Source organism: Lates calcarifer, linkage group LG11, assembly GCF_001640805.2.
Source record: "Lates calcarifer isolate ASB-BC8 linkage group LG11, TLL_Latcal_v3, whole genome shotgun sequence".
Lineage (NCBI taxonomy): Eukaryota > Metazoa > Chordata > Actinopteri > Centropomidae > Lates > Lates calcarifer.
The window spans coordinates 17685142-17697338 of NC_066843.1; the positions used below are offsets into that span (position 1 = coordinate 17685142).

At 41.1% G+C, this 12197-nt stretch overlaps 1 protein-coding gene across 1 annotated transcript in view; it reads right to left on the reverse strand.

Annotated features, from left to right (window-relative positions):
* Nucleotides 1-2151: 2151 nt before the first annotated feature.
* ntn1b (netrin 1b) overlaps nucleotides 2152-12197 on the reverse strand; it is a 43626-nt gene continuing 33580 nt past the window's right edge. The window contains 2 exon segments of the mRNA XM_051074005.1: nucleotides 2152-4679; nucleotides 10480-10554. Of these exon segments, the coding sequence (XP_050929962.1) occupies nucleotides 4360-4679; nucleotides 10480-10554 (395 nt within the window). The 3' untranslated portion in view covers nucleotides 2152-4359.

Sequence of the window (12197 nt, forward strand, 5' to 3'; positions counted from 1 at the left end):
AGGAGAACCAGATCACACAATCATCCACCGATCTCTTCATCCCTAGCTTTCTCTCCTCCATCTACCAAGATTTAGAGTGGTTTTATGGCTAGTAATCCTGGTGGCCTTATATTAATGGAGAACACAGCTTGAACTTTCAGCAGTGACTGTATAATTGGTTGGCCCCTTTGGAGTATTTTGCACTGGGCATTGAAGGAGCAGTATATCAATACTTGTTCCACAAGCCAAGACAGATGGACTCTCGTTTGGAGAAGGTTTAGAATTGTGTGTTTTTGTGTAAAACTCCCATAGGAATAAGTTAAGGGTTTCCACTGATGCCAAAACCTCACAGCTACAACAATAACATCTGCGGTTTGGATTAGACACGTTGGTGATATCACCCTTTTAGTAATATGCCTGCATTATAGCAATCTTACAGCCAGGCCTTATTGTCTGTGAAGTTTATAGAGGCACAGGATCCAACACAAATGATGACCTGCGCTGCAGGACATGGTTGAAGTTCTCTGGCAGCAGCCAATGTTTTAATTCATTTACTTCTAATGCTTTACTTTTGGCTCCACGTTTTTATGTCACAATGACAACTTCCCTTTAGAGTGTTCACTTATGTTTTTGAGGTTGAAAAAGTTCTCAAATCCTTTATTGAAGTAAATGTCAGCATTACAGTGGGATAATGATTCACTTAAAAGTTGTATTATTTTTCTTGAGCATTCATAAAAAACATATGTTAGTTTTGAGAGTTGTTGTAAAGATTCAATGTTTTCTGTGTTACATCACTGTTGCATGGTGCAGAGTAAAAATGCTCCTTGAACCCACAGAACTGTGTTTATACGCAACACTCCTGCACTTTCATGTAAACACAGAAAATGTGGCAATGCTTTAGATTACAGCCAATCATAACATTTTGAATATTTATTATGTAAGGGTTATCAATGAAGGGTTTAGTGGGTCCCTTTAGATACGAGACGAGGTACAGGGCATTTGGGTATGTTTATGTACGTTTGAGTTTGGGATCTAAATTACACTGCATGTGCTGTTTATATTATCCATATTATCCAGTAAATATTGAATAAGCACAAGGTAAAGACAGGCGAGCAACAGGCTGTGAATAACTTCAAAAGAGACAACTTTATTTTACAGTCTACATACTTTGGACTTTTCACATAGTGTTTAAAGTTTTGTTTTGATTGTAGTGCCACCAAAATGTGATAAGCTAATACCTCAGCTGTGGTTTCTGATTCATATTTTTCCAAAAAAGCATGTGATTTGTTGCATTTATGGGTAGCTTACACCTATCGTATCTTAAACTGTATGCTGTGCGGTAAACATCTATAACATTTTTTTGTGAGTGAAAGTATGTGTCTGTGGATTCATAAAACTCAATCAGGTTCTTCTCTCACATCAGTTTAATCATCAGATTACATCAATACATTTCTGTTACTATTTCATCATTTTAAATACTCAGAATTTTAATTAGCTGTTGTTTTAAGTACATCTTCATTGTTTTGATCTCAGCAACAATATATATCAAACTATAAAAGTTAGTAGTTAAAGTGCTCGTTGTTTTTTGTATATGTCATATTTTAATAATGAGTCATAACTAAGTCATTGCATATCACTTATATAATCGTGTTGTTTTCCATTCTTCTTGTCATGTTAATAGTAAAAATATACTATAATTTAAAACAGGTACTCTGTATTTAAAAAAAAAAGACAGTCATTAAATTTAAGTCCCCCTTAAATACAGAGTTGTTATCCCCACGTTCTCTGATCTCTTGTCTTCTTACCTGGTACTGACATACTGTATACATACCTGTTAGCTATTTTATTGATTCTCTGCATATACAAAATAATTACACTTTAATTTTTGTAATCTAACATGCCCTAAAATATTGTGGTTGTTTTCTTTCCAGTAGTTCATTATTTCATTATTATAATTATGAAGCAGATCTATCTCATATGCTGCTGGCTTCTTACATTTTGCATAGATGTCATAGTATGAATTTGCTAACATTTAGAAGTGACAGAATAAGTGATGTAGTATATTAAAGCATGTTGTGTTTTGCAGTGTTATAAAAAAAAGACACTTTTTGATTATGACAAAGAGATGACAGGGAGAAAAGAACTAAAAATATAATCTCAGCTGGGCTCATCCTCATTTTGTTTTGACACAGTTTATTTCAGATGAATTAATTTTCAGTTCTATCAGGCTGTTCAATAGCCAAACACGTATCAATACTTTTCATTACAGCCATCTACAATTCAATGCAAAAAGTAAAAAAGAAAAGGTCAAAAAATAAAAACCACAAAAGCCACATCGTTTCATGTGTCATTAAATATATTCATTTGTGATAAACATAATATATTAGTATTACAAGACATTACACAACCATTTGCAATGGACACTGCTAAACAACATTTACAAGCCAATGTATAAACATGAGAAGATAATTATTCAGATATAATATTTATGGAGAGCAGGGGTCTGGTAGGGAGTACCTTGTTGCAAATGCCTGCAAAACAAGTTGAAATGTGTCGGTACAGATGTGTTGGCAGAGACTTCACTAGCACGTTGTAAATTTCAGAGAGATACAGTGTGATGCACAGAGTACTGAGATGTACCTGTGTATCTGTGTGAGTGTGTGTGTTGCATGTGTCTGTATTAGATGTGGCCCTACATATGTGTTAGTGTGCTCTATGTTTTTGTGTATGTGTAAACTCAAAGTCTCTCAGTGTGTGAGAGTGTGTGACATACTCAGGTAAACATGAAGTTTGTCTGACATTCATTTATTTGTCTTTCCATTTATTAAGCCTCTAGTATTTAAAACTCTGGTTAAATTTACATGGAGATAGATCTAGTTAATGTTTAACAAAACTAAATAAAGTAATACTATACAGCTATATAACATGTAGACAATCGGTCATGCCTTTTTGTCGAGTACCAAATCTTGATAATGAAATCCAGTCCTCAAAAAGTGGCTTTGAGGTGACGAACATTTGACACACAGGGTGCTCAACGCACTCCACAATAAAACGTGATATTTTATCACTCCACAGGTTATTTTCCCACAACACTTAATACTGTATACAAATTAACTGTGTACATAATTCACAATCATTATCAGCTACAGTAAATAGTGAGCATGCAGTATGTCAGTGGTATGAGGTTTGTTTGATAGGTTGATATTCTCTTTTTTTTTAAAATGAAGTGAGAATGCATCAGTGCTCTCACTTGCAAATGTTTGAGACATCCAACTTACATTTAGTCCTTTATTGGAGAATAAACACTAAGTTCTGACTCATCTGTAGTTGTGACATATTTGAACAGAGCTGCTACTGTCAGATTCGCCCATACAGAGCAGTCAGGCGTGAGGAAAGCAGGTTTGAACTGTACAGCTTTTTTTGTCTCATATGGTACAGTATGGGATTCTTTTCTTTTTGGATGCCACTCTAAAAATAACTGTGAACATATCTCATATGTTCTAAAACTTCTGACTAGTAAAAATAAGTGCATGGTTGACATGTCTACTCTACATCTAGTTGATGCTGCGGCACCATCTACTAAAAATAATGTATGCACGTATGGTTACTTTACATTGCAGAGGTCACAACCACAACATACTGTTGATATATTGATAAGCGCTGAGCAAAGACTTGCATGTAATGAGATCATTATACAGAATGAGGAGAGGATCATTATGGCATTTTGTTCCCACAACACTGAGGTAACACTCACATATGAGCAGGGAGCTCTCAGGCAAAATGGAACTCTAACCACAGTTATAAACAACTTCACAATTTTTCACTCTCAGCTGTTGAAAAAAGTTTCTGCAAAGTTTGGCAGGTTGCAAGAGCAACTTATCATACATGAGTGGAGTCCTGCAGTAACTCTTCTTTTAGCTGGACACAGTTAGCAGGGGAAATAGATCCTCTGAAGACACAGGGGTGATACAGTAGATGCATTGCTCTTTAAAACAACTGAACAAGGGACTTTAAAAAACAACAGCATCACGGGTAGAATAGTCAGGATGTGACATATCTGTAACATTAGGTGCAAACTCTGCAATTACACGACAAAACAAACCTCAAAAGACGAACAGAAATAGAACAACTGTAGAATGAGCTCCTTCACAAAAGTTCCTAAAAAACACTAATCTCTTCGCTCCAACTCAGAGCAGCAGCACTCAGTCATTCCCCCATCCCGCCTACTTTTCACCTGTGTCTCTCTATCTTTTATTCTTCCAGTTTATTTATTTTTTATTCATCCATCCTCTCCTCTTCCTTGCATTCATCCCAGTAGAGGCGTTATTTTGCCTCCACCTCTCCCTCAATCTCTCTCTTTTCTCTCCTTGCCAGCTACTTTTAGCACTTTCCCCTCTTGTCACGCTGTTGGAACTTCCTCAGCCGGCGGCCCCACAGGTCCTTCCAAGGGATGAGCAGGCTTCCCTTGTCCGCCACCACGCCGCTCTGCCCAGGGGAATCGTCGTCTGTGCCCAGGAGCAGGTACTTTCTCCCGGGCTTGATCTTGGGGCATTTGCAGGCCACGTCCTTTGCGCGTACCCACAGCAGCTGGTCCCCGCGGCGGATGCGGTGCTCACCTTGTTTGTAGACTGAGATGATGTTGACAGTGAACTTCCACCACTCGCCCGCCTTGTCTCCTTTTAGAACGTGCACCTGGACAGCTGGTGGAGGAGAGGAGAAAAGCCAGAATTAAATTACCTTCATGATCAACTGATTCATATCATAACAACTGATTCCTTGCTAGAGATAGTACACCGCTGATACCTCTACGTCAATCAATACTGTACACTACATACTGCAACTGAGTGTTGGCAAGTGATCAGAGAAGTCTAAAAACAGTAGTTAGATAAAAGTAGTGGATAAATGGTTGAAATAGTTAACTAAGGATATGGTTGATAAGATTTAAATAGCTCACAGTAATGGACAAATAGTAAAAAAAAAAACTAAAAGTAGCTAAAACATAGCAGTAATTATGAGGTAAAAGTAGCTAAAAGCTAAGAGTAGTTATTAATAGTTTAAATTGCAAAATTGTGTAAATAATTAGCTACAAATAAGAGATGATGAACTATCACTTCCAGCCTTCCAAAACCAGCTTAAAAAGATAAATGGTATGAAAAATGCACTGTAAAATATCTACTTTAACATACATCATTGACTAAAATAACATCCAATTTCAAATAAATACAAATAAACATATTTGGAGTATGACATAGTGTTGATAAAGGGGTACTTGACGTCATATTTCAGAGTACATCGGACAAGGTTATGACCACTGTCATAAACTATAACAACTTCTTTTTTTCAAGTGTTGGCATCTGCCTGCTGCCTCAGAAAGATGCCAACACTTTTATACAACATTGTATAAAATCTCCAATAAAAGCAGCTGTTTGAACATGACCCAAAAGTTGCTGACTTTGCTGCATGTCACTGGTCCCTCCCCTCATCTCTGACCTATCGCCTCTCCTTGTTGTTACTCCTGAGCATACTCCCTATTACAGCAACAGTTGTCATAGCACTCCCTGCGCGAGCACAAAGGATTCTGGCGGAGAACATCTGAAAGCACACTTCTCTGTGGAGGGCAAAGAAACACTTTTCCTTCTGGTGGCCAGGCAGGGTTGTTTTTTTTGCAAAATTAAATGGCCAAAAGAAAAGTTTTATAGAAAAATGCCACATCTGCTAACGATATAACTTCTGAAAAAAATCTTTTCCAACTGGTTGATCAGGTGCTAATCTGGAGACTGAACATGTGAACCCTGAACAACCTCAGGCTAAATCATGCTAAACCTGGTAACTATTGGAACACCACTTGTAGCAGATATTTTAATTACCTGGAAATGAGTAAAGCTTTCTTTGCAGAAGCTCCCCTGCATGGATTCTCTGTTCAGCAAAGCAACTATTACTTCATCACATTGATTGGAACAAGAGGTAAACAGCTCAGTGGTGACAGAGCTAATCTGTGCTTGAAGTGAAGTGCTTTACTCCACGGGTTTAGCTTGGAATGTGCTAATACTGGTTATATGTGTGTAAATTAGAATTAATCTAATCTTTGATGGGAAACACTCAAGATGGAACAAATCTTATATTTTATCCATTTATCTTCCATGTTTAATTCATTTATTACTCTTTCAGTTATTGCTTAACCAGTTCCTGTGGTTTTTGCTGTACACACAAGGATCATAAATTGTCAGAGCATGGACTTGAAAGTTAACAAAATAATTGTGTAATAATAATGACTAAACTCCTAAAAGGAAGTGCTTTTTTCTTATTTTATTCTGATGGCATAGTAAGTTAGCCTTTTCTTTGCCTTTCTGGCTGAACATGATCACTTTCTGTGTTCATCGGTCGTCCCCTTTTACTGCCAAGAATGAAGAACCGGAGGAGTGGGGTGTTTGAGTATGTGTGTCAATGCATGGCGTGAGCAAATTGCACACAATTTCAGAAGAAAGAAGGTTTGTTGGGCTGAGTAGAGCGAGCTCTCACAGCCCTGCCATTCATTGCAGCCCTCTCCTTCATCCAGACACATAAAGGGTGTGTGAGGAGGGGTGTGTGTGGGGGGGAGAAGAGGAGGGGCCACTATTTGTCTTCCCAGCCACAGAAAAAGTTCCAGGAGAATCAGGATGTGTTTCCGACCTCATGAGCTATCCGGGTTCTGCTCCCAGAGCTCCATCCAACTTCACAGCGTGAGAATCCAGCAGAGATAGTGCTCTCCTCTCCGGGCTGAGGAGACTCCGTTACAGCGTTCGGGGACGGTCTCTGTGTCAGTGTCCGCCTTTCTTTCTCTCTCAAGTATGTTCTCAGTGTTTAAACACACACACAAATCCACACACACCTTCTGCCACTTGGTTGGAGCTAAATAGACACCAGAGAGAGACCGAGAGCACGGGGTCAAACAATCTATTACGAAATAGGGCACACTGTTTGGTGAGACAGGACTGTGAAAAAGGAGAGATAAGTGTTAGATGATCCTGGACTCGCACAATGGCTGCCAACTGAGCCTCCCTCACAGCCAAACTTCCCACTGGGTTTATCTTCTGTGGGCAGTGTGCTGCGGCTTGACACTGCATGCCACCAACAAGCAAAGGCTAATGAAATTAGCGCTCACTTAATTACCACGCTGAGGCCCCTGTCCCCTCTGGTTATCAGCTGAGTGAATGATCAGGGACCTGCTACCCTTGGGTGAGCTCGGAGGGGTGGCCGGGGAGGCTAGGGGCGCTCTGTCTTTGAGCACCACCCCAGAGCGTCGGTAAACACGCGGCCCTTTGATTCATTGTCCTCCCAGTGGCAGGGAGAGGGAGGGTACGTGTGTGCAGAGGAGGGTTTCAGGCGAGAATATAATCCCTTTGTGTCCACCGTCTCCGTAGCTACGGCAGTGATGAAAAACAAAAATTGAATAAACAAAACATATTTCTTTCTCTCCAGGGTGGCAATCCGTCACCGTCTGCCTAATTTACCACCTGTTTGTGCCCCGAGGAATGCTCGGTGCCGGCAGAGCGCACAACTGTGTTTAAACAGAGGGCCCCTTCCCGTGACCCCTCAGGGCCTGCATCACCACTCACACATGGGGGTTGTGGCCCCCAAAGAACAGAGAAGAGACTCTGAAGCCCCACAAAAGCAAGGCGACAGGCCTGAGAAATGAATTAGACCGAGGCAGGGGGAATGCATGCTAAGCAATGATGTCTGCCATACAGCCTCGGCGCGGCTCAGGCAGGATCATCTGCTTCCAGACTTTTTAGAGGGAACTTCAGAGGAAACCAACAGGAACCGCCCGCTTTGCTTGAATGAGCCTGACTGATTTATAGATGCAGTGCCTGTCTCAGCTCTGATGATTAAGATTTAAGTCAATGGAAATATGAATAATGGCTGCGTTTGGCTTCTTAGCAAAATGCAACAAATGGCCTGAATTACTATCTACTCAACTGTAAGCAGGAATAAAATTTATCTGGCCATTTTTCAGTTGGATGCCGTTTAAAGTATTTAAAGCTGGTTTTCTGACAGACGGTTGATGAGGTTTCACTGATGATGATTTTGAATGAGAGACAACTTAGTCAGCTCTGAAAGACATCAACATTAGGGGAGCTGAAAGGAGCAGCAGAGCGAAAAGAGTTTAACTTCAGTACAACTGATTAAGGCATAAATTTACATTTACTATCCACTGTTATTTACATGGCAGAAATTCTGCAAGTAACAAATGATACAGCTTTGAAATTTATGAGGAATACAAAATAGTTTAACAAATAAAAATGTAGGTTGGGCCTCCAGAGGCTCACTCTTATTATCTTTTTAGTGGATACAATACTTGCAAAGAGTTGGCTGAGAGAGGAGTGTATCCTGTGTAACACTGGATCTGCCTCAAAGGTTTTTTTTTTGTCTCTGTGGTTTACATGTGTGGATCCACCAATAACAGATAAACCATTATATTACAATGATTAATGGTGCAGAAAATCCAAAGAGCGGAGTGGATCATTTGCCATGTGGATGAATGTGCGGCTTCACAGCAGGGTAGTGAAATGTGTTCTCCTACTGCCTCTGTTATATCCCTGTATCCTCCTGTGTTGGAATCACAGGTATTGCTCTTCTTTTGTTGTGGTTTTTGGTCGGCAGATAATGGATCTATATCATTAATCATCAGAACATCAAATTTCCTTCTTGCTCCAAGCTGTTGCTTTTGTTTTATACAGCATTTAATGTATCATTTCAGACGCTGTAACATGATACTTATTTACCTAGCACAACTTTTTTTAGATGTATTTCAGCTGCACCACTTGTTCTGTGGCTTCATTGACAACATAATGTGATTGCTGTGTGTTTTGGCTTCTCTTATCAATTTGGGATTTGCTCTAAAATGCCTGAAACCTTTGCCAAAATGCCTGAGGCTGACGGGCTGGACAAAACATACTCGTACATACTCCTGCTGTGCCTTCCTCCTCCACAGGCTCTTCAGGGTCTGCAGGGTCTACAGGGGTGCAAGTCTACAGTACTTTAACCATATTCAGACATACATACTGGCCTGAGAAGAGGTGCTGTAGGGCGGGAGAAGGAGCAAAGTGGGAAGATGCAGATGTTTTTGACTCAATACAGTTGAGGAATACAAAAAGATAGAGGTGTGCTAAATGGGTAAATCTTGGGATGACCTCAGTGAACACATGCTGCTACTCTGGAAGAGGCCTGCATTCATTCGAGGTGTGTCCTAGTCGAGTAATTGGGACAACTGCAATTGGTGGGATTTTTTTGATTTGTGAAAATTTGGGGAAGTAATCTCTGAAATAACACTCATTATCTCCCACCTGTTGACCTAGTTACTCAGTTAGGACACATCCCTGTACGAATACATAAAAAGATCAGGCTTGGGTAAACCAGATGAACTAGCTTTTATTTTCTGGGCATTTTTATGCTTTTATTGTATAGTTACAGTGAAGGCCGATAGGAAACGCGAGGGAAAGAGAGTAGCTGAATGACATGCAGTAAAGGGTCCAGCTGGCTGGAGTCGAAGCAGGGACTTGCTCAATGCATTTACGCCCATTTGAGATGCACCCTAAGCACTCGGCTGTCAACTCAAAACTAATCTGATTTTTAATTGTTTCATGAACAAGCCATGTAGCCAATGTAGGCTTTTTAATAAAAACTGACTGGACTTCAATATAGGCCTAATTTAGATTAAATTAAAACCCTGTTTACATGTGAAACCACATTTTACCCACACTCGCATTTTCATAATTTTCCCACAAATTGGCTGTCCACAGTTTAAGGAGAAAATAACAGTATACGTTGATGCAAACATCTACAACTATAACATCTGGTAAGGAGCAGGGCTGAATTTGACAGATATGGCCATATTGCCTGTTTGATCCCAGCAGGATAGTGCTCCTCTCGGTTGCTTTATCTGTGATCTGTGATTCACGACAGATCGCACCACACAGGTGTTTTGACTGGCCTATCTTTCTATTTCTATTGTTATACCCATGACCCATGCTTTATGTAATTCCTGGGCATTCGTATTAAGACAGCCAAATCAAGTTGAATCACTTTTATTTAATTGCTTGTGCAGTTGCCTGACAGGAGGAAAGAAAGGTATGTTATGAAAACACCTGTACTGTTGGATCAAATCAGTCATATCAGCACACAAAAGAAGCAGTTATAAGTGACAGAATATTGGCTGATAGTCATACGTCTTCAAAATTGATCCACTGGAGAACGTTTTTGAAATCCTGTGTTTTCAAAGGTGGGAGCTGTCAGTTTAGTGCGTATGGAAGCTAACACCAGAGGGAAATTATATGCTTTTATATTAATCTGTGTTAGTGGACATGACCTGAGGTTGTGTAAGTAAACTATCTACTGAAACACGGAGAGCAGCACTAGGGTGCGGATTGGCCGTGCTCGGCATCTGATTAATTGAGACATCTGACCTCTTGACTGCTGGCTGACGTCTGGCAGCACACATTCCTGCATACTGGACTCACTCACCATAGTCTTTTTTACAGTACTTCTTCATGGTGATCTTCATCTTTCCCTTGGAGGCTTTACAGTGAGATTCACAATCTGAGGGGAAAAGGTGAGAGGGAAAGACAAGGTAATTAATTTCATCCTGCAACATATAAAATGCCTCTGATAATACCATAAGCGCATTTCAGTATCATCAGGCCTGACTGCAGCTGGATTGGCTTTACATGCGGTCCCTTGCGTCACACTATTTGTGCCCTCAGGGTCTTAAAGATGCCTTCAAAGTGCCACTGTGAAATGGATTAAAGCTTACACAGATCCTCCTGTGTCTGTCAACACACTCCTACTATACTCCTCCCAACTTTTCCAGTTCAGCCTGGTCCCTCGTCAGTGTCCTGGCATGCATTGTGTGATCTCTGAGGGCTACGGAGTTCACTCCTGCACAAAAGAAGGTCACGGGGCGAAATTAGCTAGTGACCTACCGAAAATTAGCAGGGACCCTTAGCAGCATCTCAGCCACATGAGGCGAGAAAGTGAATACTCTTAACTCTGGATGAGGCTAAATGTTCTGTGCCCTACCCCCTGAGATAGAAGCTCACAGACGTATTATTAATGTCCTACCGGTATGCCTTTTACAACAGTGTATGTGTACCTGGGTTAGTGTGCCAAAGGGCTTTATAGATGGCCACTGCTGTCGTACTGTCACTGCGCCAGGTACCTTTTGTAATGAGGGAGCTGGTGTTGGGACCAGAGGCCAAACTGAAAATTGAAATCATTTGTTCCCTCCACTTTCCACTGACTGACACAAATTGGAACCAGATCATCTCTGAGTGTTGCCCCCCTCCCAGTCCGCCTCTCCCAGAGCAATAAGCCTTGTGCTCTTTTCTAGGGGGGTGGGAAAGCTGGGCTGGGCAGTCTGAAGAGAAAGGAGGGGGCAGTTGAGAGAGAGAGGGGACCTTTCAGCTTGCCTGAATATGGACAAACTTCATTATTTCTTCCAGCCCTCTGTCCAGTCTTTCCCTTTCTTCCCCATTATACTCTGTGTGAATGAGGTTGCCTGGGTAATGATGGAGGAAGAAAAAAACACCCCTCTCCTCCCTCTCAAAAAAAAAAAAAAAGGAGCGGTTTGGGACGTGGGATGAGGATAGAATTCATGTACGTAGAGAATGCATTTCTGGTGGAATGCCTGGCTGCTTTCTGGGGTGGCGGGTGAAATAAGAAAGGAGGAAATCCCAAAGTAAATGAATTTGACGAGTCCATATCGAGCATGCCTGATTTCCATGTAAATGAAGTGGTGAGGGCGGGGGGCCTCTTTATCTCCTGCTGGCCCCTGGGGGCCTTCATCATACCTCCCTTTGATAGCTGACGTTGGCCATTAGCCCCTTAGTGCAATCACTGCAGTGGGCCATTACACCCACAGCTCTCATTAAGGTCCAATCTCCTGCTGCGAGGACAAACGCCCCCTTTGTGTGTCCCTGCAGCAGTGCCACGTTCATTCTGCGGGGTCCCTGGGGACCACACTGCTCTAATTTGGAGGGTGGTGTCTGTGTGGAGTTTCTGACCGGAGTCCAAACTCCTCACAGCCTCGGCAGTCACTATAGTAGAAAGTGGGACTCACAACAAAGCTCAATAAAATCAGTGGCGCCACTTTTGTCAGACACTGATCGATGATCAAAAATGACTCAGCCTATTCACACAAACCTGTGTCATGGTAAAACAAAATGATATACTGTAATCGAATA